Source organism: Borostomias antarcticus (genome assembly GCF_949987555.1).
Source record: "Borostomias antarcticus genome assembly, chromosome: 15".
Classification (NCBI taxonomy): Eukaryota; Metazoa; Chordata; class Actinopteri; order Stomiiformes; family Stomiidae; genus Borostomias; species Borostomias antarcticus.
Window position 1 is genome coordinate 9,359,694 of NC_140248.1, and position 27,854 is coordinate 9,387,547.

The following is a 27,854-nucleotide window of genomic DNA, read 5'->3' on the forward strand; positions in this document are numbered from 1 at the left end:
GCCCCGACACCTTTCTAGCGTCAGAAGCAGGAGGATGCTGACTCTGCGGTCCTAACCGTCTCTCCAGGGCCAGAGCACAGACAGGATGGAGTCGCATGAGGAGACGCCCAACATCCTGCAGCAGCCCCTGGCCCTGGGCTACTTTGTGTCCACAGCCAAAGCCGGCCCACTGCCTGACTGGTTCTGGTCTGCCTGCCCTCAAGCCCAGAACCAGTGTCCCCTTTTCCTCAAGGTACCAGCCTCCACCAGTCTCGCCTTGATATTTTGTGTGTTATTATGGCATGTTAAACGTGGCTGTATGTCTTTCGTACTGTCTCATCGGCCGTGTTGGATACTGTATATGTTTCTTGGTAACGGTGTTCGAGGCAGGGCCAGCGTAGCTAGAGCTGGTCTCCGGTCCTACCTGGCCTCAATCATGTTTTTCTCCTCACTCCTCCATTATTGATTCACTCTCTAGCAAAGGAGAGCTTTCAATAATTCACATCCAGTGGCGCGCGCGTGTGTGTGTGTGTGTGTGTGTGTGTGCGTGCGTGCGTGCGTGTCTGTGTGTGTCTGTGTGTGAGCAGGGCCAAAACAAACTAAAGCTAGTGGCATAAAGGACTGCACCTGCATTGTTAAACCTACAATATGTCTGAATTATGAAATGTTTAAATATTTCTATATCACAATACATCGAGAGGGATCAGTCAAGAGGACCTCTGAGAAACCCGTGTCTTTCTAGCCCGCTGTTTGGCACTGCTACAGCAATTCCTAAAATCCAACGTCTGGTCAAGACCACTGCAAAACGCAGCATGCCCGCACGCTCACATTCAATCCACAACACAGAGCGTCCCTCTATTTATTTGGGAGTGTGGGCGTACCCAACGTCCTGGGTAGGGCTGGGTATCGATTCGGATTTCAAGAATCAATTCGATTCCGATTCACAAGGTTCAGAATCAATTATCACGATTCGATTCAATATGCTGTAACCTTAATTACTGTACATGACTGCCAAGTTATGCAACACATCAATACTAGGGCTGGGTATCGATACTGATTTCCAAAAATGAATGAATGAATGAATCATTGAATGAATTAATGAACTATTCATTCCTTCATTTATTCATTCCTTCATTAAGTAAAAGATCGATTTTGGGATTCATGAATCGATTAATCGATTTTTTAAACCCAGCCCTAGTCCTGAGTGGGTGTGTTGACTGATAGCAGTTGCAGCCTCGCCGTGGGAACCGCTCGTCGCTGATCCCCCCGTGTTCCTCTCTCCCTCTCTGCTCAGGCTTCTTTGCACCTCCACGTGTCTTCAGTGCAATCAGACGAACTGCTGCACAGCAAACACTCCCACCCCCTCGACTCCAATCAGACCTCAGATGTACTCAGGTAAACACTCCCACCCCCTCGACTCCAATCAGACCTCAGATGTACTCAGGTAAACGCGCCCGCGCCTCCTCCGCGTTTCGAAAGGGAGCGAAGCGGCGCACTCGATGTCGAGGCCCGCGCTCCGAGAGCCGCCCGCCTGTGTCTGTGAATAACTTACGGCCGTCGTCTCTCCGCAGATTTGTGCTGGAGCAGTACAACGCCCTCTCCTGGCTGACGTGTGACCCGGCCACCCAGGACAGGCGCTCCTGTCTGCCCATCCACTTCGTGGTGCTCAACCAGATGTACAACTTCATCATGAACATGTTATAACAGACAGTCTGAGGGGGGGGACCAGAGAAGGGGACGCTTGAAAGGGACTCCGACCCAACAGAGGAGGACTACTACGGGGACGGACTACAGCCTCTGACGTGGGTGGATCTGAGACGGCCGTGGATCAACGGGCTGCTGCAATAGGACCAGCCCAGCCAGCTCCTGCCACTGTGACACACACAAGTAGACGGAGGGAAAGGATTGGATCCAGTACTGGAAATGCTAATAACAGGAGCCAATGAGAGAGAGAGAGAGAAAATAGAGAGACAGATCCCGGTTGCCATTCAATTAGCTATGGTGACAAGTCATTGGCCAGTAGTGGGAAACATGTCTGTAAAGTATTGGAAGAGAAGGGACATGTGATCGGGGAAAAACCCTCCAAGAATGGATACTTGGTTTTTAAGACCTGAAATTCCCTTTTATTCCTTTGGATGAAAATGTATCCAAATGAAATGCCTGCATCTATCTATTTATTGTAAGTTTTTAAATGTATAATTTGTCTTATTTCTTAACCTCTTTTATATATGAAAAAATCAAGAAGGTTTGTATTGCCTTCCTGCTTTAAAGCAATTGGTCTAAGATATGTAATCGTCTTACTTAAAAAAACGACAAAAAATCCCAGAAAAATGAATAAAGTCGCAGTAGGTTGCTTTTAGAGTATTATTTTTTGTAATGGGGACAGAATATTTGTATTGTTACGATGTACAGAAGAAGTAGATGGAGAATTATGTCCATGCCTTTGCGCGTGGAGGACTTACAGCTAAGCTGTAGCTGCAGAGGACTTGTACAGCAATGAAGTTCACTGTGTTCAAATAAAGAGGTACATTGTCGTATATAGTATTTTATACCACACATTTAGACACAAAAACCAAACGGCAATATATATAAATAATTATATATGAATGCCGTGCCAGCGATGGGTGGTGCGGCTTCTGTTTTAGGAATAAAGTACGTCAACTCAATTGATATTACTGTGCTTGTGTTTATTGCTTGGGGGGGGGGGGGGGAGTGGATTGTGATGTGCAATTGGACAAGGACACCGATAGTGAAATGCAAGGACTATTGGCATCTCTTGGATGTAGCTGACCTCAGGTTTGACCCTCAAGATGGAGAAAGAAAAGACGAGTAGAGCAAGAACAGTTAATATATTGATGAAGGGAGACATGCAGTGTCCTTTGTAGCACATCCCTATATACCTCTCCTTAAACTTACTCTAATTGGCTCATAGGTTTGGCATGACACCGTTTCTGGCGTGGTTACAGATGCATTTAGACCAAACCCATTTTACTTTTGTGTGAAAGTAAATGTGTGGTGTAAATGAATTTTAACCAGATATGGATGGATGCCCATTTGATCTGCAGTGTTTGTGCACAGAGGAAGATCAATGGCTTGGATCTTCCCCTGTTCAGAATGAAACTGTACTTAAACTATAGAAAATCCATGTAATTTATCTTCTCTTGCATACTGCCGACTCCTCTTGACTTGGACTATTTCTACATGCAATTGAACTATTTGAGCATCAAAATGTATGTGGTCCTATTTTGGGTGTAGATACATACATTCAGATATTCAATAAAACTCAGAAAATTGAGATTCAATTGTATGTCTAGTGACATTTTATTACAAACTATTGTAATTCATGGTAATTCATTCTGCAGGGTCTGTCCTGTATCTGGGCTGGGGTTCAGTATGCCTATTCCCTTATTCCATAGGTCAAATCGAGTGTGAATGGCATTTAGAAATGTGCTAAACAGCCATTAATACAAGAGAAATGTTAAGCATACCAACTCACCTATCATGTCTCCTAGCATCCAATTGATGATATTCTGGTCATGGCTTCCTCAATTTATTATGCATTTTTGTGAATGGAAATAGAAAGAGTGCGTGGATGAAGATCTTTAGTTTCTAGTCCATCAAGGTCCCAAGGATCTGACCTGGAAGGGCATTGAATCAAAACGTCTAAAATATTGTTGACTTCAGGGCGGACAACACTGTAGACTTGACAAATGTGATTATGTCTTGTTAAATCACTGGGCACGATAGATTTACACATAAGCCAGCCAGTCACTGTCACTGCTGAGGCCGAGTCTTTTGTTGATCTGTCAGATCAGTGGAGCAGGATCCCTCTGACTCTCAACAGTGATGAGCCCCTATCCAGCTTTAGTGTGCTCTCACCCCGGCTAGCGTTGGTGGCTAAAAGAGCTGCATACACATTCCCTGATTTTCCTAACTTTGTGTAATCACCAGTTGTTATTACTTTGTTGTGATTACATTGCAGACATTCATTCGGACACACTGTGTTTTTAATTTGCAGGTACAGATCTTAGATTAGAATGGGGCTCAGAGCCCAGGAGCTAGCTGATTAGCTTCAGAGGAAAGTGACCCTCCGCGGATACACAAGTCCGAGGTCTGAAGGCCTGATACCCAACAAGTCCTGGTTAAACACGTCAAAGCGGTATCGTTACTAAGGTAAGCTTATCGGATCCTCTTAAGATAATACTTATGTATCTAACTAACTAGCGAGTAACCTCTAGCTAGCTAGCTGTTAGTTATACAGTTGAGCAAGTCGGCTAATTCAGCTAAAGTTAGCTAGCTAGCTATCTTAGCTAGCCTCAGTATTGCAAGTTAAAGTGAGCTAGCTCTAGCTAGCTAGCTGTCACAACACCCCCCTCTGTAAATAGCTAGATTATGTTGTGTAGTACCGGGGCGAATTGGGAAAGGGCTATTGTATTAGTTTGCCTAAGAGCCAATGTGACTGGATATTTTGAACAGCTATGTTGGATCTGGCTGGCTGGCTAACTCTAAGCTAGTTAGCTAGCACTAACACCGGCTCCAGCTTGTGGTAGCAGTAACGCTACCGTAGCTATTCCAGGTTAAAGAATATCAGCCCTTATGAGTTGGGAGAAAGTCGTTTGTTCCACTAAATGTTGTCTGATCTATGGTGGAAACCTGGTGCGGAGGACTCGAGTAACGTTATGAAACCATAAAGATCCAGATCCAGATCCAAACCAAAGAACCAGCTGATTTAGTAAACTAGGTGGATTGCCAATCTTCTGTTCAATCAGATTGTGCAGATCAGATGCGGTTTTGAAGAGTTGCTGAAGCTTTTAGCGGCTCATGGGTCAACTCATGTCAACTTCAGCGCCTGCCTCTCTCTCCTCAGTCTCTCTCAGGTTCAGACTCCCCAGGCATGTCAGACAGTGCAGGTCTGCAGTTTGTCAGCCCCTATGCCTTCGAGGCCATGCAGAAGGTGGATGTGGTGCGCTTGGCAGCCCTGAGTGACCCAGAGCTCCGGCTCCTGCTGCCCTGCCTGGTGAGGATGGCTCTGTGTGCCCCAGCTGACCAGAGCCAAGCCTGGGCACAGGATAAGAAGCTCATCCTGCGCCTGCTCTCTGGGGTGGAGGCGGTCAACTCCATCGTAGCGCTCCTGTCAGTCGATTTCCACGCTCTGGAGCAGGACGCCCGCAAGGAGCAGCAGCTCAGGTAAACGCGTGAACGATGCAGGGATAAACCGCGAGACTAAACCATTGAGCCCACAGAGCCGTTGGTATTTGTTGTGTGTTTGCTAGAGGTTGATACAGTAGTTGTGAGTTCCGTTGTTCTCGCCGACAGACACAAGGCAGGTGGTTCTAATGGAGAGAGCATCCTGGTGTCCCAGCTCCAGCATGGCCTCACCCTGGAGTTTGAACACAGCGACCCCCTCAGGAGACTCAGGCTGGCACTCAGCGAACTGCTGGCCATAATGAATAAGGTAACACCTATTGTACAGTGATACAAAACCTTTGCCGTTTTGTGTCTCTCAAACCCTTTATTTACTATGCTCTCTTGTGTCTAGGTGGCTGACTCCAACGGGGAGTTTTTCATGAAGTCCTCTGAACTCTTTGAAAGTCCTGTTTACTTGGAGGAGGTGGCAGATGTGCTGTGTATCCTACAAGCAGGTACACAAAACTCATTTGAAAGGCATCTAATTATCTGCTGAGATGGGTAACATTTGACATGGAAAATCTGTCCTCCCTAATAATCTTTAGGAGATTTTGGATTTTTTCCCACTGTTTAGGTTGTGATGTTATGTATAATATATAGATGACTCTCTCATCCACAGAGCTGCCCTCCTTGCTGCCGATCATAGACGTGGCAGAGGCCCTGCTGCATGTGCGCAACGGTGACTGGTTCCTCTGCCTCCTGGTAGCCAATGTCCCCGACAGCTTCAATGAAGGTACGGTCCAGCTACAGTAAGGTACAGTAGTAAGGTACGGTCCAGATACAGTAAGGTACAGTAGTAAGGTACGGTCCAGATACAGTAAGGTACAGTAGTAAGGTACGGTCCAGCTACAGTAAGGTACAGTAGTAAGGTATGATATCCAGCATGATATTTGCTCTTTGGCCCGCTACTGACTCTGTGACTAAGCATGAAAGTGTCATTTAAACAAGGCGGCGCCTTTTACGCACGTCGCAATGCACGTCACAATCGCGCACTGTGTGAAAACTTCACCCGAGGGACATTTCGATGATATCGGTTTGAGGTCACAGAGTCGTTCTCTCCTGATTTAAATCCGTGCAGCGGCGTAAGTTCAGTGGTCACAAAAAGGCAAGTTTTCTCAAAGCTCCTACTGCACAGTGCATATAGAGTACATTTCAGCCTTCTAAAAGCGGTGAAAAACGATGTCAGTTTAAGCAACAACTGATTAATTGACCGTATTAAGCGTCTGTTTATCCTCCATAACACTTAGCATAATGGAAGAATCTCGGTCTATGGGAATCTCATTGTAATTCTAGGCAGAGAGTTATTGACTATCCATTTCATGTTTTTTCCTCCCAATTAAATATTTGCCCTCTTATTCTAGCCATGTACTGTATATGCCCCTGGGGTAAATGTATTCTTCGTTCATAGATAATGAATATGATTGTCTTGCTCTGCTTCTGACCCAGGGAGAGTGTTCTCTGCTCGGAGAAACACATTATAAGGAAATGGGATCTTGGCCGCTGCTAGTGCCTCCTTATCACTGCGGGGTCAGGGCTGAGTCAATAGCTTATTTGTGCGAGGTTTGAGGAGGATGCAGAGAGCTGCGTTGCCCAGCTGTGAGTGAACATTAGTGAATCCTCATGGCTTGTTATGGGAATGGCCTCTTTTATTGAAGTGGAGGGCTGTGAATCAATTTTGTGGTGAATATAGGGAAATGGGCCTGTGCAGATGCATCAGCCTCGATCACGTCTACCACGAAGTGGTAACTAACTCATGCCTCTTTTATGGCATATGCAATTCTCCATAAGTAGGGCAGATGGAAGCTAATATTGTTTCAGTGCATAATCTCAGCCAAACATAAACATTTTACCTTTTAAACTGTCAGCTGCAGTGACAGGCAAAGTAAGATATGGTTTGTGATCTGCCGGCTTTTGAGAGCTATTAAATCTTATTTACAGGCCAATAGAGGAATCGTTCTGCGGTCCAGGGTACTTTGGAGATGCAACAAGCAAAACAATGCAGCCCACAAGCAATACAGTCATGCTTTAATGCAGAATATTTAACGCAATTTTGAAATGACCTGTACATTTATTTGAAATAACCTGTACATTTACTAAGCTGTACATTTGTTAGACATTTGATAGGGTTTAATTTGTCTTTAAGACCGTTTTTGATTCTTTAACCACATGGTGTGTGTGTGTGTGTGTGTGTGTGTGTGTGTCCAGTGTGCAGGGGTCTGATCAAGAACGGCGAGCGTCAGGATGAGGAGAGCATGGGCGGACGTCGCAGGACTGAGGCGCTCAGACAGCTGTGTCAGATGAACCCCTCTCAGGCCCTCAACATCAGGGCCATGGTGGTGAGTCATGCTCACACACTCACACTCTCACACACACACACACACACACACACACACACACCCACACACACACACACACACACACACACACACACACACACACACACACACACACACACACACACACACACAAGACAGAACCTTCAGCGTACAACCTGTGCCAATGCCACCTATTTTGTTTCTAACTCAGCCATGTGGTCCTGTGTGTGTGTGTGTCCCCCAGGTGGAGGAGTGTCACCTGCCAGGCCTGGGCGTGGCCCTGACCCTGGACTACAAACCGGACACGGCAGACGACGCCGTCAGTCCCCTGGTGTCCTACGTCAGCGGCCTGCTGCTGGGAACCAACGGGAAGGTCCGCACCTGGTTCAGCATGTTCATCCGCAACGGGCAACAGGTGAGGTCGCCAGCGTTCCCTCCCCGCCTGGAATAAGCAGACAGACAACATTCACCCCATACCCACCCACCTCTCTCTCTCTCTATCTCTCCCTCCCTCCCTCTCTCTCCCTCTCTCTCTCACTCTCTCTCTCACCCTCTCACTCTCTCCCTCTCCCTCTCCCTCTCTCTCTCTCCCTCTCCTCTCTCTCTCTCTCTCTCTCTCCCTCCTTCTCTCTCTCCCTCCCTCCTCCTTCTCCCTCTCTCTCTCTCCCTCCCTTCTCTCTCTCCCTCCCTCCTCCTTCTCTCTCTCTCTCTCTCCCTCTCTCTCTCCCTCCCTCCCTTTCTCTCTCCCTCCCTTCTCTCTCTCCCTCTCTCTCTCTCACTCTCTCCCTCGCCCTCTCTCCCTCCTCCTTCTCCCTCTCTCTCTCTCTCTCTCTCTCCCTCCCTCCCTCCCTCCCTCCCTCCCTCCCTCCCTCCCTCCCTCCCTCCCTCCTTCTCTCTCTCTCTCTCTCTCTCTCCCTCCCTCCCTCCTTCTCTCTCTCTCTCAGCGTAAGCGTGAGAGCAGCTCTGTGCTGTGGCAGATGCGTCGTCAGCTGCTGTTGGAGCTGGTGGCCATCCTCCCGCGCTCGCGCAGCACGCACGTGCCCAACGACAGCGAGGGCGACGCGGAGAGCAGCTCCGGCTACTCGGGCCTCCGGGAGGAGCACGTGGTGAAGGCCAGCGCCTTGCTCCGCCTGTACTGCGCCCTCATGGGTATCGCCGGCCTCAGGTACGGCGGTTTTCGCGCGTGTGTGTGTGCGTGTGTGCGTGTGTGCGTGTGTGTGTCTGTGTCCTACCGGCCGGCGTGCGCGTACTACCGGATCTCCTCCGTGCCCCCCGCAGGCCCACCGACGAGGAGGCGGAGCAGCTCCTCCAGCTGATGACCAGCCGGCCGCCGGCCACTCCCGCCGGGGTGCGCTTCGTCTCGCTGTCCTTCTGCAAGCTGCTGGCCTTCCCCACGCTGGTCAGGTACGCACTGACCCCCCCCTCCCTCCTCTCTCTAGTCTCACATATCTGGACTTCCACCGCTAATATTTGAGATCGGAGCGCATTCGTGTTTTAATTTGGATAGTGAAGTGTGAATAATGTGTTGTGTGCGTATTACCTCTCCTCTGTGTGTGTGTGTTTGTGCGCATGCATGTTTGTGTGTGTGTGTGTGTGTGTCCAGCACCCCGGAGCAGGAGCAGCTGATGGTGATGTGGCTCAGCTGGATGATCAAGGAGGAGGAGTACTTTGAAAGGTGACCTCAACTCATCTGTGTTTATGTGTTCTTACACCATGGTTTTCCTTTCAGATGCACACAGTTGCACACCTGATGAGAATACTCAGGTCTGCACACAAGTCAAACTTAAAAGCCACATCTTACACTGAAAGATGAGCAGCTGCAACTTTGGTGGGCTCTGTCATATGAGCTCAGTGTTTGGTTGCCGCCAGACAAAGCAGGAGTGTGTGTTCCAGTGACCGGGGGCAGAACCGTTCAAAACAGAGCAGAGTGACGTTAGGTGTGTGAGTGTGAGTGTGTGAGTGACGGGGAGCTCTAACTGGCTTTTTGGAATTTGATAAGACCTTCTTCAACCATGAATTATTATCTTTGCAGGCAGCAGCTTGCCTCTGCCTGTGTGTGTGTGTTTGCGTGTCTCTGTGTGTGTGTGTGTGTGCGTGTCTCTGTGTGTGTGTGTGTGTGTGTGTGTGTGAGCGAGCGAGTGTGTTTATAAATCGGTGGCTGCGGGCCTCTCAGCAGGGAGGTAAATGATGGCTGGCGGGGGCGGAGCCGCGCCCCACGGGGGGAGCGAGGGGGGCTGCGAGGGGGAACGGCATAATCAGTTTATTAAAGTGCCGTCTTCTAAGATGTATTGTAAACCGCTGTTTTAAATCTTTTCCTCTTGTCTTCCGTCCACACCCCTCACCCCCCCCCCCCCCCCCCCCTCACACAGCGCCGCGGGCGTGGCCGCTTCCTTCGGAGAGATGCTGTTACTGGTCGCCATGTATTTCCATAGCAACCAGCTCAGCGCCATCATTGAGCTGGTGTGCTCCACTTTAGGGATGAAGGTATGGTGGAGGAGAGGGGGGGGGGGGGGGGTAGATCAATACTCCTGTCCTGGTGTGTTTTCTCTGCCACCGCAGCTGTCCAGGACACTCACACACACACACACACACACGCACACACACACACACACACACACACTGTAAAGTTATGTATTTGGTCCCTGTGTAATTTCTCATCTTGTGCGGCGTGGTGCGATTTAATTCTGGACCTTTGTGTTTGTGCCCCTGGGCTGTGGCTGTAATGCCGTTGCCTTGTAGAATTTGTCATTATCAAATATGAAATCGAGGGGAACCGTTAAATGCCAGGTGTGTCGGCCTCCGGGTGATTTCGGCTCTACAGAGAATCAGTCACCGCTTCTCTCTCGCTCGATCTCCCGGCTAATGTCACGGTTCTCCGCGGTTGTTCCACCAGATTGCCATAAAGCCCAGCTCTCTGAGCAAGATGAAGACCATCTTCACCCAGGAGATCTTCACTGAGCAGGTACGCTCCTCCTCCTCCTCCTCCTCCTCCCCCTCCCCCCCGCCCGCCGGCCTTCAGATGCACGCCGTTAGCCGCGTGCACGTACGCCGGGGTCAGACCGTTGACGCCGTGTCCCCCCCCTCCCCCCTCTGCCCCAGGTGGTCACCGGCCACGCGGTGCGTGTGGCCGTCACCATCAACCTGAGCGCCAACATCACCGGCTTCCTGCCCATCCACTGCATCTACCAGCTGCTCCGCAGCAGGGCCTTCACCAAGCACAAGGTCTCCATCAAGGTGAGCTCTCTGGTCTAAGGTCAGCCTCGTCCACACACACACACACACACACACACACACACACACACACTGGACCTCTCGTGACCATGGCTCCATCTACTGGACGCTGAGAGGGAATGACACGCTGTGATGAGGAGAAACGAATGTCGTCGCCGGTGTCCTTTCTGAGCTGACGTAACCCAATAAAGATCTTGTCTACGGTCTCGGAGGCCAAATAAAAATGTGGATCTGTCTGTCTGTGTGCTGGGGGCTGCTTAGCCGAGGTACCCCGTCCACAGCCGGACGGCAGCCTCCCCCCAGATAGCGGCTATAACCCGTGTGTGTGTGTGTGCGCGTGTGTGTGTGTGTGTGTGTGTGTGTGTGTGTGTGTGTGTGTGTGTGCGCGCGCGATAGGACTGGATCTACCGGCAGCTGTGCGAGACGTCCACGCCCCTGCACACCCAGCTGCTGCCCCTCATCGACGTCTACATCAACTCCATACTCACCCCCGCCTCCAAGGCCAGCCCCGAGGCCACCAACCAGCCAATCACCGAGCAGGAGATCCTCAACGTCTTCCTGGGCTTGGCCGCGGTGAGTCAGCCCTCCCGGGGGCTCGGGAAGGGAGGGAGAGAGCTAGCGGCAACATCCCTAATCCTTCTCCAGACCGATCAGTCGATCTGGAGTGGACGCGCGCGTTCTCAAATGGTATTGGAGGGGGAATTTATTCGGGAAGTGAAGCTGGCGTTCGGAGCTTACCAGCGCAGTCGATATCCTGATGACAGTGATGAACTACGCGTTTTGACTTTAAAGCCGCACAGTATGTAAGACGTCTGTCGCTCAGTATTAAACGTTACATACCCTTACTGGCAGATATCGATTCCTCAAACTGGCTTGTTAAAAGGCTTTAAAATGCAGTAGCTTAGAGTGCTGAACGCTGCACATTTGCCAGTGACCAGTGCAAAACCATATTGGGTAAAAAGGCAGGATGTCAAATGATGAAGAGTTGGTCTGTTTCAATTAATCTCTCCATTCCTTATGTTTGGAGGCCATTCAGAGCAAATTGCCTTTAATATCGTTATGGCTCCCCCGGTCTATTACGGCGTCTGCAGCTGCTGACACGCTGTGTTTAATTATGTCATACATCACCGGCAGGGCCGTATGGACGTTGCCCCCCCGTCCGCCTCGTCCTGTGACCGGCCCCGCTCGCAGAACGGGCGCCATTTGTTGCTAGTTGGCTCGCTGTGACATATGGGCCCCCTACAGTTTACCCTGAGCTGACCTGTGTCTGACCTCTGCTTGTCAACCCCCCCCTCTCTCTCCCTCCCTCTCTCTCCGGGCAGAGCGAGGGCGGCCGAGGGCGCCAGCGTTACAGCATCACCACGCAGCTGCTCATCCTCTACTACATCCTGTCCTACGAGGAGGCTCTCCTGGTCAGCACCAAGGCCCTGGGTACGGACGCCCACCGCCGCCGCTTCAGCTCCGCCCCCTTTTCCTCGTCTTCTCTCCTTTCGTTGCCCTTCGCCCGGGCTATCAATACGCCCCGTTGTCCTCTCTGGCGCCGAAGGCCGCGCTCCGGGGATTTATTGAAGGCCGCGCCGCTAAGACAGTATGACAGAGAGCCAGGGGGAAGGCGGGCTTTGTCCTCCCGTTTGTGAAGCCGTAGGAGTTTCTCTCTCTCTCTCTCTCTCTTGCTGTGGAGTGATTTATCCCCCTTCCCTCTCTCTCTCTCTCTCTCTCTCTCTCTCTCTCTCTACCCCCCCCCCCCCCCCCTTTCGTTGACTGCTGGCTCTTTTCTCAGCCAGACATTCATTCTCCGTGGAGCGCAGCGGAGTCCCAATGCGCTAGCTTAGCCCCCTGGCTAATGGAGCCCAGCTGTGGGCTGGAGCGCGGCAGCAGCAGTCAGTGTTGTTCCCTGGGAGGGCCCTCTCTCGCTCTGTCCTTCACCGGCCCTCATCTGCGCCGGCGTTTATGCCCGGCCTCCGCTGTGCCCCGGCTTTAATTGTTGTGTTTATCTAAAGTGCTCCTGTTCCCTTCGAGGAGGAGCGATGACGCCCGCCGGCTGTGTTAATGAACCCGTGTCAGTGAGAAATCACCTCCGCTCAGGAAGCCCTGGCACTGCTGCCCCCTCTCTCTCTCTCTCTCTCTCTCTCTCTCTCTCTCTCTCTCTCTTTCTCTCTCTCTCTCTCTCTCTCTCTCTTTCTCTCTCTCTTTCTGTCCTATCCTCTCTTCCTATCCTCTCTTATGCCCTCGCTCACTGTCCTCTCACCCCATTCTCTCTCTTTCTCTCTCTCTCCTTCTCTCTCTATCCCTCTCATTTTTTATTGGCATGGGAAACGTGTTTACATTGCCAAAGCAAACATCACAAAGTCACAAAAATGTTAAAATATAAATGTAAATACAAATAGGCGAATTGAGTAAATAAGTGTAATGTTTACTATTTAAATATTTAAATGGTAACTTTTCATTTTGTAATGTGTGTATATGCAGTATGTACAGGGATCAGTGCAGTGTGCAGGGATTGATAGTCTCTCTATCTCTCTCTGTCTCTCTCTCTCTCTCTCCCTCTCTCTCTCTCTCCTCTCTCCATCCCCAGCCATGATGCAGAGGAAGCCCAAGTCCTACTCAGCCACTCTGATGGACCAGATCCCCATCAAGTACCTGATCACGCAGGCCCAGGGACTGCAGCAGGAGCTCGTGGGTACGAGGCCACGCCGAACTCTTGCTTTGCTCTACTCACAAGCTTAGACCACGCTGACGCCATGTACGCCAGAAAGAACTGTAGCTGTGACTAAAACTGTGTCAAAGGGACGTGTAGGCTAGTCTAAAACGCACCACCTTGAAGCCTGGCGGGGGAAGGGACAGGAGAAGTCCGTCCTGTGGTCCAGCCTCTGACCCCCTCTCCCCCCACCCTCTCCTCAGGCCTCTGACCCCCTCTCCCCCCACCCTCTCCTCAGGCCTCTGACCCCCTCTCCCCCCACCCTCTCCTCAGGCCTCCACTCTGCCCTGCTGCGCCTGCTGGCCACCAACTACCCCCACCTGTGCATGGTGGAGGACTGGGTGTGCGAGGAGGAGGTGACCGGCACCCTGCCCCTGCTCCGGAGGATGCTGCTCACCAGCAACACCTGCAGATACTCCCAGACCCAGCTCCGCGAGGGTGAGGGGGGAGGGGGGGAGGGGGGGGGGTATACTCCCAGACCAAGCTCCGCGAGGGTGAGGGGGGAGGGGGGGTATACTCCCAGCTCCGCGAGGGTGAGGGGGGGGGGGGGGTATACTCCCAGACCCAGCTCCGCGAGGGTGAGGGTGAGGGGGGAGGGGGGGTATACTCCCAGACCCAGCTCCGCGAGGGTGAGGGGGGCGGGGGGGGGGGGGGTATACTCCCAGACCCAGCTCCGCGAGGGTGAGGGGGTGTGGGGGAGGGGGGGTATACTCCCAGACCCAGCTCCGCGAGGGGGAGGGGGGAGGGGGGGTATACTCCCAATAACCTCTCATTTTGTCCATCGATCCAAATGATTTAAATAAATGCACTCTCCAATGTCTGAATAAAATCATGAGTTTTGCTAGAGTCTGATTAGTGTATGGAGACTGCACTTTGTCTAAATTATAATATAATTTATTATTTATAATATAAAATTATAATATAATGCTGCTGCTGTGTCTTTGGAGATTGAGTTTTTACCATTGTAATGCATTAAAGAATAATATAGATGGAAGAGATTAGAATAGCAGAACATAATCAAATGGAATAGAATAATATATCCTAACAAAATGAAATAAAGATAGGCCTACTTTTTACTATGCTGTGCCACCATGCATTTTAGAGAGATTGGGCTGGACTTTTGTCAGCAGTACCCTGCTCAAAATAGGCTCCGCAGTATGGAAGCAAATCAGTCATCAGTCTTAACATAAATCATATAATTAGGAATCGTGTAGTCTATCTTATTACTGTTGTATAGCATAGCCTATTTTTTTGTCTGACAAGCTTTATTGCTCGACTAATAGATGTAGAATCTTGGTCGGACAAAAGTAGCCTATTGCGACTAAGCAATCACATTGAATCCTAAAATCACATTCTTTAAGGAATGTCTTTAAAATGATGTTGCTATAATGTAAATGTACACTAGCCGAACATCCTTCATCGTTATCACAATGAGAACGCCTTCGTCTGTTTAGACGAGGGCGGAAGCCAGGAAAATGAGAACTAAAACACCCCTCGCTGCGTTCTCCAAACTTGACGGGTTTTCACAACGCTAGCGCCGTGTTCGTGTGACTGAGAGGTGCAAACAGGAGCAGAAAGTCCCGTAAACGGGGAAACCATGCTGTGTAACCCAGGCCTGAGTGGCAAGACATCGGTCTCGAAAAGCCGAAATCATAGGTTCAATCCCCATTCGTGCCACTGGTATTAGAATATAATATTATGAAACTGTGGCGAAATTTGTCCTACTGTTCACCTTATTATTTATGAAAATGTCATAACTGCAAGTACACCATCAACTGAGCTTTGTATTCCTAATTAAACCCAGCGGTTTGTTCGTCCTATCATTAAACAAACTCATTTCTGCATTGTAGTGAGCTCTATAATCCGGGAGAGGGATTGTTGATTGTTTAACACAAGGTTGGTATCAGTTTCAAAGCGTTCTTCGAGCTCCTCCTCCTGCTATGGGAGTCGCAGTTTGTCATTTCTCCAGAAATGGGTCAGGGTTGCACACATTCTCCCGTCAAGTTTGTTTGTTATAGATCACAACTTTGTCAGGAGAAGTGGCGTACGCATCTTCCGGAGCCCGTTCTGTGTGCACACAACCTTTTATAAATGAGCCCCCAGAGCTTTAGAGTGAAGTCTACCCCCCCCCCCCCCCCAGATCAGTGTGCTATCACAGGCCCCAGTGTCTGGAGGATTAGACTCTGATAGGCTGATGGAGCCCCCTGATAGAACAGGCCAATACACAAAGACACACACACTATCTCTCTCTTTCTCTCTCTCCCTCTCTCTCGCTCTTTCTCTCTCTCTGTGAACCCCCTTCGGGGCTCCAAGGCGCGGATAATATAATCTGTAAAATGTAAAATTACATCCGATTACAGATATGATTTAATCCAACGGTCTCCCTCTGCAGACGACTCCTTTGTAAAACAGGAGGAGAATGTTGACCCGGGGGTCTCTGTTGACCCGGGGGTCTCTGTTGACCCGGGGGTCTCTGTTGACTCTGTTGACCCGGGGGTAGGGTGCATCAAATTGCAATGTTAAAATTAAATCTCAACATATCATTCTGCCTGGGGTGGCATTTTGTTATGACACACATACAAATGATTTGTGCAAAGTTTTGGGAAAATTACTTGAGATTTAGAGGTCCAACGCAGCATGTGAAAAATACCAAAATGGGCGTTTTTGGGTGTTTTCCTGAATAACATCGATGCAATCTCAAAAACGACAAGAAATAGATTTTTAGAACATTTATTTTGAATAGAACAACATAAAATCTAATACTCAAGTAAAGTACAACTCCTCAGTGTCTGTACTTAAGTACAGTATTCAAGTAAATCAAGTTACTGTCCTCGAACATGTCTCAATATAGTGTCCTACTCCTGGTCCAGCTTGCGCTTGCTGCGGCGAAGATTTGGATTTTGTGTGCGGTCATGCTCAACTGCCTGCAGCACATTTTGCAGGTGCTCCTCGCTCCTGGCTGCTGCCACGAAGTCTGACGTCAGTTTGACGCCACGCTTGGCACAGTCATTCACCACATTGATGGCACGTACATTCACTGCACCCGTTTGAAATGCTGCACTGGAAGTCCAATCCTCTACATCCAGTGAAAGAAAAGTTGGATCAATGTGCAGCAGGTGCATGCCGAACCAGCAGTCTGGGTTGGCGAGGTCAGCCAAGCTGGTGGTCGGCGAGAGGGTTGGAAACTTCGGCTTGCCAAAGCGGAGCTGTGGGGCTCGCATGGGTAGATCAGCCGGCTTGTGCTCCAAGATGGCATCTGCAAGTGCGCGCCGCTCACCAACTGGCACCTTGGTGCTGAAGAGTGCCAGGGGCAGCATCTCGCATGTCAGGTACCATAGGTGCCTCTCCAGAGCCTTAATTGCTGATGCAGCGATGCCCTCGTCAACAGCCTTGTATTCACACAGGTGGCAGTAGAGTGTGAGGTCATTCCATCCAGCATCTACGGCCGTGTCACAGGCCATCCACCATGTTGCGTAGATGTGCGTAATGAACTTGGCAAACGCCCGAATCTTCAACACCTGCTGTTGTGTTGTGATGGTCCCCTGAGGAAGCAACGCAATGTGCTGCTCCATCAAGGCCAGCTTGAGGGTGTAGAGCAGCTTGGCCATCCACCGTGCCTTGTGCAGTGCTCCCGGTCGTTGCAAGGTTACTGGAGTTTGATCTGCAATGTCTGCACTCAGATACACTAGACATAGCTGCACAAACTCACGATAGTCACCCCTCTTGTAGTTGAGCAGTCCTGCAGCGCAAACATTGAGTTCAGCACGCAACTTGCCAAGAAATGGTGGTTCAGCATCCCCAGGAATGTAGCAGGACAATGTGCCGCCCTTGAGTGGCAACAGGTTCCAGTTGTCCCGCAGACGTGTAAACAATGTCACCTCTGGCGATCGTGACACCTCCACCTTGAGGTGAGTGAAAATGTGGCTGAGGAGCACCTCTCCGATGTGGTGCCGGCAACCGGACCAGAGTAGTGGTCGACCCAGTGAGTTCTGGATGGCAATGCAGGCTGCTGTGAGATGGCCGGTGTTTGAGGCCGTGGTGTCAAATGCCATGTTGACAACCTGATCGGTACAGCACCAGTCCTGCAGCAGCTTGCATGTCAGCCGGGCGATGATCGTTCCACATGCCTCGTTAGTCCCCTTCATGTATGCTGGCACGCCGAGTAGTTTTAGCCGCTCCGCATCTCCGACCACCACCGTCAGACGCTCCTCCAACTGACGCACATTGTTGAGCATTGGTGTCAACTTGCTGTCCCAGTGCAGGGTGCACATGGGAGGGGGTGTCCACTGCTCGTGCTGTTCCTCACTGATGGTCTTCAGCACTTGACGGCGTGATCGGTCTGCTGTCGCGTAGGATGTGGAGACCATTTCTGAATTTCCACCTGACTCCTCGATCAGGCCGCGTGTGAAAGCAGCCTGCTGCGTTGGTGTCATCTTCAATCGTGTAGCCAGTGACACAAGGCTTGGCCGGCTGAGAATGTCAGATGGAATGAATGCTGTGGTGCCTGTCTTCTTGCGTTCACGGATGGGTGTGTTCTCAGCCAGTGGAGCAACTGCTTCATCTGCATTGCCATCCTCATCACTTTCGCTTTCTAATACCACCATGCTGGTAGACATCGCCGTCATCTCCTGCTCCTTGGTGAGGTAGGCCTGCTGCGCTTCTTCACGCTCCTGTCGCCGCTTCACCTTAATAATGATAATAATAATAATAAACTTTATTTGTATAGCACCTTCCATGACATGCAATGCAGCTCAAAGTGCTTTACAGATCAAGCACAAAACATTAAAATAAGAAAATAGAAGCAGAAACATAAAATTACATAAAAATAAAAGCAAACCTTGGATTGCAGCTTGACATCGAATGCTCCAAATGTGGCCACTCTGTCGCCCTTCATGCTGGCTAGAAAAGCAAGGTCCTCTGCATCACGGATCAGCTCCTCTGCGTTTGGAGTCCACAGCGGGAACGTGGCATCCAGCTTGTGCTCCATTGCGTCCACCAGTCGAGCAGTAGCCTCACTGGAGCGCCTTTCCTTTGGTATGCGCCGCAGCTTGTTGTTGGCATCGAGGAGGGCTATCATCTTCTCACATGCTCGCTGATCACTCCCCATTGGGATGTTGGCCTTTCCATAAAATGGACGCACCTGCTCCAAAACAATCTTAGCCGCCTGGAACCGTGACATGGCTCCAGTCAAACCTGGTCGCTTTGCATGCAGTTGTGTGTCGCAGTTATACAGCAAGCACCGCAAGATCTGGTGACCACTTGGCAGCTTGGCGCCAGTGATAATGGCATCTGCATCGGTGATAGTGGCGCCCAGACCATAAACCAGGGTGCGGCTCCTCTGGCAGGGGCCTAAGGCCATCTTGTGAGAGCTGGATCCTGTGGTGTGTGATGGTGGCGTTGAGGGAATTGACTCAGCAACTGAGCTACACAGGCAGAGCTTTTTATAGGCAAAGCCCCCCCCCCCCATTTTTATGCAGGTGCGTGAAAATAGAATAGTTCCCGCAAAACAGAGGGTAAAATGTGCGGGAATATTGGAACAAACAGGTCTCCGGGCTTGAAATGTAACAATATTGCAACAACACACACACTGTTGTTGAATAACACACACACACACAGAGGTGCGGGAATATAGGAGCAGACAGGTCTCCGTGCTTGAAATATAACAATGTTGCAACCTTGTGCGTGAATAACTCACATTCACACACACACACACACACACACACACACACACACACACACACACACACACACACCAGCAGGCCATGTGCGAGCAGGGCAGAGTGAAGGGACACAGTTCCTGTTACCCCCTTATGCCATAAAATCAGACGTACCGTTGCACCTCTAAATCACCTCGTATCGCTTTAATATTTTGTATCTATTGTTTTTGCATGGATGGTAACACTTTTAGCACCCATGCAAATCAATATTCCGGAAATGTGTATTTTGATGCACCCTACCCGGGGGTCTCTGTTGACCCGGGGGGGTCTGTTGACTCTGTTGACCCGGGGGTCTCTGTTGACTCTGTTGACCCGGGGGTCTCTGTTGGCTCTGTTGACCCGGGGGTCTCTGTTGACCCGGGGGTCTCTGTTGGCTCTGTTGACCCGGGGGTCTCTGTTGACCCGGGGGTCTCTGTTGGCTCTGTTGACCCGGGGGTCTCTGTTGACCCGGGGGTCTCTGTTGACCCGGGGGTCTCTGTTGGCTCTGTTGACCCGGGGGTCTCTGTTGACTCTGTTGACCCGGGGGTCTCTGTTGACTCTGTTGACCCGGGGGTCTCTGTTGACTCTGTCGGCTGTGCGAGTGGTTGGAGTGGTATACCACTGACATAAAAGACTACATTTGAAGTGTGGTGGATATGGAGAGGGAGTAAGGCTGCTGGGTGGGTGGAGGGAGAGAGGGAGGGAGGGAGGGATAGAGGGAGGGAGGGATAGAGGGAGGGAGAGAGGGAGGGAGGGAAGGAGGGAGGCTAGCTGAGGCTGTTCTCTGTGTGATATTAGCAGCCTCTTGATGTGGAGCGTGACCTTTCTAAGTGTATGACTCATGACTCCAGAGCAGAAAGGAGAGGAGACGGGAGTCTCTCCCACTCTCTTTATCTCTCTCTCTCTCTCTCTCTCTCTCTCTCTCTCTCTCTCTCTCTCTCTGCTACTGCCAGGGATATCTGCTCTTTCTGTATACAAGTCTGTCCCAATTCAAGGGTTGCATCCTACCTAGGTCGCAGCCTATGCGGTCTACGTAGGTCGCGTCCTTCAGGCCAGGTAGACCGGATGTAAACGTTTTGTGAAATGGGACGGTCTAGCCTACGGAGGATTCCCAACTCGTTATTTTGTTGCCTAGGCAGCCCCAAGCCGCGTGCAGGTAGCGCGACCTGTCCTGAGGTAACGTAGCGCGACCTGTCCTGTTGTTATGGAAACACCACAGAATATTCCTATCTAAATCGTCTATCTAAACTCGTAGATACAGGCGTGATTTGGATAAGGTTTCCACATATTGGGATTATATGGTGGTACTATCAGGCATGAAATTTTATTAAAACGTAATAACATTAACATCAAAGCAGTTTAAAAACGTTTTTAAATCCGAGCAATGGCGGCTGGTACAGGAATTCATCCGGACCGAAAGGCATTCTGGGAGGGAGGCCACGAAGGCAGGCCGCGAAGGATCCATCAGTTGTATCCATCAAATTCGTCAAAAGTAGGCCGCATTTGTGGGCTGCATTCGGAGGACTCTTCGTAGGCTGAATGAATTATCACTTGTCGCCCCGCTGTGACGTAGCAGCCTTCAAATCCGGCCTAGGTAGGATGCAACCCTTGAATTGGGACAGACCCTACATGTCTCCCGGCTGATTTAAAACAGCTGGACAGGTGAAAGCGACTCCCGAGTTGACCTCTCCTGGTGGAGTAGAAGAAGCCACCCTAGACTTGAAGACTCTACAGAGTCCGTGTTTCTGAGTGCCTGGTTTCCCTCCCTCCCCCCTCCAGCGTTCCAGAAGCTTCCGTCCAGCGGCCCCCGGCTGATGCGGATGCTGGAGCACCTGACGCTGCTGCCGGCCGGGGACCTGATCACCTACGCCGAGGCCCTGACGGCCAGCATGGGCCTGCTACTGGAGACGGGGGTCCCCCGGCGCATCCTCCAGACCCTCACCAAGCTGTGGATGGTCCTCAACACCGTCATGCCCCGCAGGTACAAGGGAGCGTTTTGCCGTGTCCAGGATGCTGCCGCGTACCGGTTTGCGTTAACAGTTTGTTAGGTCACTGTTGTGTTTGCCGCGGATACCAGTGTTAATCGGTGTTAATCAGTCATACACCGTCGCATTACTTGCTCACCGTCCCCCCCGTCGTGTTGCTTTTATAAAACATCATTTAGTTCATTTTTGTGCTTCACGCTCATCAAATAAAAAACTCTCATTTGTAAAATGCTAAAATACTAAGCGTGTTATCAATACTTAATGGGATGCAGTGGAGCCAACGGGTTAACGGTAACACCGGTGTTGTCATGGGTTTATTTACCGGTGGGAAAAACTCCTCACCGTGGCATCGCTGCCGTTCTGCCCCTTAAAAGCGTGCGCTCGCTTTACCTGAGAGCCGACTGTCGCGCTGCCCCTTAGCTTGTCCTTGTGTTGAGCGCTGACCGCGTGAGTGACGCAGTGGCACCGGGGCTGGGGGTCAGGGGGTCAGGCCATGTAGCTCTTAGCCTCTCACTGTACACTGGTCATGATGACAGGGCAACCCCCACAGCCCTTTGGACCCCAAGAGCTCTGCAACAAATCCAGGAGGAGCAGGCGATCGATCCGACACACACACACACAGTAACAAGGACGTCTCAGGGCTGGATAAAGGGGGTGGGGGGGGTCTCTCCAGGGGTGAGGTGTCATGGATTGTTGTGTCTCTCCTCCAGCCTCTGCTGGTATTGAGTGGTGGCGAAGGCCTGGGGGGGTTGGTGGGGGGGGGGGGGGGGGGGGCGGTACTGTAGTGTGGAATTCTCACACACCCATCGATTCACGCAGCCTGCCGGACGGAAGGAGCACGACCCCGGCGCTCCTCTCTGCGTGTCCGCTCCAGAGGGGAGGCGGCCGGGGGGAAAACGCGGCCCCTCTTGAAACATGGCTGAAGTGGCTCAGCGCTCATGGGATCTTCATACCCACGTCTGTCCTGACGCGAACGTCCCACCGGCTAATGAATGAGTTTCTTTATTTTTCCTACCTTCCTGACGGGGGTTTTCTTGACGTCCGTGTCCCCGTGTCCCCGCCAGACTGTGGGTGATGACGGTGAACGCCCTCCAGCCTCAAGTGAAGATCCTGAGGCAGCAGAAGTACAGCCAGAACGACCTGATGGTCGACCCTCTCATCGTGCTGCGCTGTGACCAGAGGGTCTACAGGTACGCGGCCGTTTACCGCCGGACGCTCCCGTTCACCGGAGCCGCGCGCTTCTTAACGCTCACATGACAATGGATTCACTACTTCCAACGCAGTACCGCAAAGCATTTTCGTTCATAGATGTTTTGTCTCTGCCCTGGGTAATCGTGTGTGTGTGTGTGTCTCAGATGTCCACCCCTGATGGACATCGTCCTCCACATGTTGAACGGCTACCTGCTGGCCTCCAAGGCTTACCTGAACTCCCACCTGAAGGAGACGGCGGACTTCGACCGGCAGAGTCAGACCATCTCCAGCCTGGCCCTGACCGGGCAGCCCGACACCCCCGAGGTCACGAGAGAGGAGCTGAAGAACGCCCTTCTGGCCGCTCAGGTACCACACACACACACACACACAACCAGCCACACACACAACCAGCCACACTTACACACACACACACACACACACACACACACACAACCAGCGACACACACACACACACACAACCAGCGACACACACACACACACACACACAACCAGCCACACCTACACACACACACAACCAGCCACACCTACACACACACACACACACACACAACCAGCCACCCCTACACACACACACACACACACACACACACACACACGCACACAACCAGCCACACACACACACACACACACACACACACACACACACACACACAACCAGCCACACACACACACACACACGCACGCAACCAGCCACCCCTACACACACACACACACACACACTCGCACACACAACCAGCCACACACACACACCTAAAGATTCAGTGTTGTCTCTGTCCTCTGTGTGTGTGTCCAGGACAGCGCAGCGGTCCAGATCCTGCTGGAGGTGTGTCTGCCCACCACGGACGAGCAGCCCCTAGGGGGGGGCGAGGTGGGGAGCCTGCTGCGGAGCATGCAGGGCCCCCCGGGGCCGGGGAAGCAGCAGGGCGGCCCCCCCGGGGCGGGCGTCAGGAGGGCGGAGGGCGACACCGAGGGGGGGCTGCTCAGCGACCTGAGGGAGGTGCAGTGCCTCATCTGCTGCCTGCTCCACCAGATGTTCATCGCCGACCCCAACATCGCCAAACTCGTGCACTTCCAGGTACAGCGCTAAAACTCCCAGATGTGGACCCCTTGAAGTAAAGGTCACGTTTGTGACCGCTACTGGAGGTTTGGTCCTGATTATGATTATTTACAGATTATGAAAGTGTAAATTGTAAGCTTTCAAATGATGTGCCATGCATTGAAATCCGCAAATACTTGAAGAAGATGTGCTTCTGTGAATGTCGGTACACCTGAAATCACTAAGCTGAGAAAAAGGGCTTCAAAGATTCAGAGCTGGTCACACGACATGGATTTTGATGACAAAATGACAAAATGTAGTGATTTGTCATATTTTAGATGATCCTAAAACGGTTGTTTGTTATATTAAGTGGGTTAAAAGGAAAACTGGGGAAAAAAAACAAAACAAAATGTATTTTGCCCTCTAGCGCATTTTGAGGATCGCAGACATCAGGACCAAACCTCCACGGCTGTCACATTTTTTGTTGTTGTCACGAGAGGTTAGGTGACTTTATTGGAACTGCATGTCATTTTACCCGCCACCCGTTTTCGCCGAAAGCGCTCCTCTGGCGTGCGCCGCCGAGACCAGCGTACAGTTCAGGCAGCGTGCCGACGATCAGGTCAAAAGGTCAGGTCAAAAGGTCAAAGGGTGTCGTGTTCGGGCCACAGTATGGCGCTGTGTCTCACCACAGCGGTAGCGGGGAGAGGAGCAGCAGCCTTGAATGACTGCAGCGTTCCCACGAGGAGCTGCCGCCATATGTCGGATTTCATCAACACAATCCTGCCTCTCTGTCGCCGTAATCCACCCTGGATCCATGCTGCTTGCACAAGTGTGTGTGCGTGTGTGTGTGCGTGTGTGTTTACAGGAAACTGCTCAGTCAAAGCTCACCCCCCGCTGCCCGTTGCACTCTTGTCTTACCTGCGCTGTTCTCATGTCCTCCCCCCCAGGGTTACCCTCAAGCTCTGCTGCCTCTGACTGTAGCAGGCATCCCCTCCATCCATATCTGCCTGGACTTCATCCCAGAGCTGCTGGCCCAGCCCCAGCTGGAGAAGCAGGTGAGCCCCGCCCCCCCCGCCGCTCTCTCACTCTCTCTCGCCCCTGCTCTCTCTCTCTCGCCCCCGCTCTCTCTCTCTCTCTCTCTCTCTCGCCCCCGCTCTCTCTCTCTCGCCCCCGCTCTCTCTCTCTTTCTCTCTCTCTCCCTCCTTACCTGGCCTCGGGCCTGGGAGCCCTGAGCTACACCGTTACTGTGCCAGCAGCTCTGGTCTTCGGATAGACATTAAAAAGCCTGTGTGTGTGTGAGAGAGACTGCGTGTGTGTGTGCTTGTGTGTATGCGTGCGTGCGTGACTGTGTTTGTGTGTGCGTGACTGTCGTCTCTTACGAATATGGTCTGTGTCCCCGCCCCCCCCCCCCCCCCAGATCTTTGCCATTCAGCTGCTGTCCCACCTGTGCACCCAGTACGCCCTGCCCAAGTCCCTCAGCGTGGCCCGCCTCGCCGTCAGCGTCATGGCAACCCTGCTCACAGGTCAGTCCTCTGTCCACCTGCTCCACACGTCCTCCCGTTTTGTAGTCTGTTCATCTCTCTCTTTTCCTCTCGTTTTCTTTCTCCTATCCCGTCATTTTCATCTCTCCATTGTTATTACCGTATACTTTTAGCGCGGCGCTCCACACTCTTCGAGGAATTCTGATACTGACTCTCTTAATATCACACTGCCATCTGCTGGTGGATGTTTGCCTGCGCGTCTGCGTGTTCACCCCCTCACATTAGAGTCGGGTGCAGCTTGTACCGGTACCCGGTCCCTCTGCTGTTCCGACATGTGATGCCACCAGGGGGGTCTTCTCACCCGCGTCCGCCCTCTCCCCCCCCCCCCTCAGTGCTGACCCGCGCCAAGCGCTTCTCCTTCTTCATGCCCACGCTGCCCTGCCTGGTGTCCTTCTGCCAAGCCTTCCCTCCTCTCTACGACGACGTGGCGGCCCTGCTGGTGCAGGTGGGCCAGGTGTGCGCTTCCGACGTGGCCACCAAGGCCAGGGACATCGACCCCCTCATCGCCAGTAAGTCCGCTTCCCGCGAGTCACGTGGGACTGTCACCAAAACCAGTGAGCCAAGCTCCTACAGGCTCTCCACACCATTTAGCCACTGATGGATTCTTTATGATTAATAGTATCTAAACCCCTTTCAGTCCGTAAGTAAAATAAGGTCATTTCATAAGTGTTACAGGTAAGTAAAACTTTATTTATATAGCACTTTTCACAGCACAGAGTCACAAAGTGCTTCACAGGTCAAAAAAGACATTCAGAAAACAATAAGTAAAACTACACAAAAAAAAGACGGTAAAATACAAAGAAAAACACAACAACAACAAACGCAAACACAACATAAGAGCAGTGTGTGTGTTGGTGCGACCCGCAGGGCTGCAGTACCTGAGGGAGAAGCCTCTGGAAGTGCTGGGGTCTGGAGGGAGCTCCTCCAAGCTGAGCCTGGCCCAGAGGGCAGCAGAGGAGCTGGGGGGAGCCGACCCCGACGTGCAGCTCTGCTACCGAATAGAGGCCACCTTCATGGACATCATCAGCACCAGCGGGCACGGCGTATGAACACGCCCGACTCACACCGCCTCGTCACACACACACACACACGTAGGGCTGTTTTTTTCAGTCTGTTTTCTGCTCTTTGTTTTGAACGTGATGAAAAGCGTCTCAGAGCGTCGTCACTCCTGATGCCAGCAGGCGCACAGATCATGCCAGTCTTGAGTCGTCCCGACGGTGGGGAACTTTTTAAGGCTGTAAATCGGGTGGGGTGACCCGGATCAGTCTGGGGTCGGAACCTCATTCACAAGCAGCCTTTTCTGTTTGGACTTAGTCAGGTACTGATGGACTACTATCACACAGTCAGGTGTCTTCGTTTGTTTGGTCGACTTGATGAAGTTATGATAAACCAGTGTGCTGTAAATACATTGATAAGATATGAGTGTTATTTAGAAAATGTATGTAGATGATAAGATATGTTATTTAGAAAATGTATGTTGTGTGAATGTAACTGGGTTTTTTAAGGAATTAGAAAAATAAAAATGTGTACAGCTCCCAAAGACTCCTGTTGGAACATATAGGCTACTTTGACCGAAAAACTGAAACTCTCATCGGCCTTTTTGGTATAAATGGTTAGCTCAAGTCACATGACCTCTAAATCGTGAGGAACTCTTTTATAGACAAGTTTGTGCTATATTTTGTATCTGAAATGTAAAATTCCTTGCATTTCTACATGTAGTGAGTTGAGTGATTGAGTTTGTGATGTCTAAAATGCTATAGGTCTGTTTTCTTGACCATTGTACAAATATTTTTTTCAAATTGAATGGCTTATTTTTCTCAGCAAAATAAGGTATCAGGTGATTTTGAATTGTCTGTTTTTGTATTGAAGCCTACACACGTTTGTAAAGAAAAAATAAACATGTTCTGCAACTTGTTTCCCGCCTCTGTGAAATTATGAAATCAACTAGGATTAATGTTAGCACTAAGGTACAGGAAGTCTGTTCAATTTCACTTGGGGCGATTCTTTTAACTAGTAAACCATATTTGAATTCCACAGATTCGAGGGCCCATATTCTTCTTACCTCCCCGGACTGTCCCCCATGGGCTATCCTGAAGCCCACTGTACAACAGTTGTGCTCCTGTAGGTCTGGGTCAGGGCTTTCTCACCAACGCCCTGTCAGGGATCAGACATTTCTCCATTAGCTTTTTTCACTCAGTCTGCTCCTCAGTATCTACAGATAATATATTTCCGTTACTCACCGAAGTGAAGTAAGTTTTGAACGATGAAAGCCTTTTCTCTTTGGTGGCTTGACTGTCACCTTTTGAAGCACCCCATTAGCCTGGATCACCACCCTGGTCATGTGTTTTTTAAAGCCAGCCTAGTGGATAAGTGCTATTTGAGTGTAAAAAAAAAAAGAGTACTTTTTATACAAAAGGTGGTGGGTGGAAAGTCAAGCCACCTCAGAGAAAATGCTTTCATCATTCAAAAACAGTTGTCACTTGAGTAGGCTTATGGAAATATATCCTTTCTGTATACTGAAGAGCAGACTGAGTGAAAAAAGCTAATGGAAAAGTGTATGCTAACCATTTGCTGCAGCTCTTGATTTAGGCATAATCTGTATTTCTTTTCAACGGTGAACCCAACGCTTGAGTTGAGATAATTTTATGCAGAGCAAGCCGTGGCTTGCCTTTACCCATTTGATGTAGCTTAGAGGTTGGTGTCTTATATTAGCTTTAATATCTCACATTATCTGGCTTGAGGCTTGGCGTCATAGTGTGAAGCTGCGATCAGTGATTTTATTTTACGAATAAATTCCGCTAGAGGGCAGTAAAAGACTTGTTTACAAACAAATGGCTAAAATGAATGAGATAGGCAACCGATATGGATGATAGAAGAAGGACGCTATTAGAACGCTATGGCCCAATCTGATATCAGCTGGGTTTAATTAGTTTTGACAATGCGAATAAAATCAATGATTGCATCTTTGTCATGA

At 50.7% G+C, this 27,854-nt stretch overlaps 2 protein-coding genes across 2 annotated transcripts in view; both read left to right on the top strand.

Moving 5' to 3' along the window:
• The window catches only part of med13a (mediator complex subunit 13a), a gene marked incomplete at its 5' end in the record, with an annotated part of 29,665 nt that extends 27,109 nt beyond the window's left edge, over positions 1-2,556 (top strand). The window contains 3 exon segments of the mRNA XM_084450193.1: positions 68-232; positions 1,274-1,374; positions 1,551-2,556. Of these exon segments, the coding sequence (XP_084306319.1) occupies positions 68-232; positions 1,274-1,374; positions 1,551-1,683 (399 nt within the window). The 3' untranslated portion in view covers positions 1,684-2,556.
• Positions 2,557-3,917: 1,361 nt separating this feature from the next.
• Positions 3,918-26,794, top strand: ints2 (integrator complex subunit 2). The gene is made up of 25 exons (XM_084449376.1): positions 3,918-4,152; positions 4,847-5,166; positions 5,296-5,434; positions 5,519-5,621; positions 5,786-5,899; positions 7,372-7,502; positions 7,726-7,896; positions 8,426-8,646; positions 8,760-8,885; positions 9,085-9,156; positions 9,851-9,965; positions 10,375-10,443; positions 10,581-10,715; positions 11,109-11,285; positions 12,035-12,143; positions 13,288-13,392; positions 13,684-13,848; positions 20,886-21,087; positions 22,156-22,281; positions 22,447-22,648; positions 23,097-23,378; positions 24,287-24,394; positions 24,757-24,862; positions 25,213-25,389; positions 25,748-26,794. The coding sequence occupies exons 2-25, from the start codon at positions 4,874-4,876 to the stop codon at positions 25,927-25,929; spliced, it is 3,630 nt and encodes a 1,209-aa protein (XP_084305502.1). The 5' UTR covers positions 3,918-4,152; positions 4,847-4,873; the 3' UTR covers positions 25,930-26,794.
• The last annotated feature ends 1,060 nt before the right edge of the window (positions 26,795-27,854 follow it).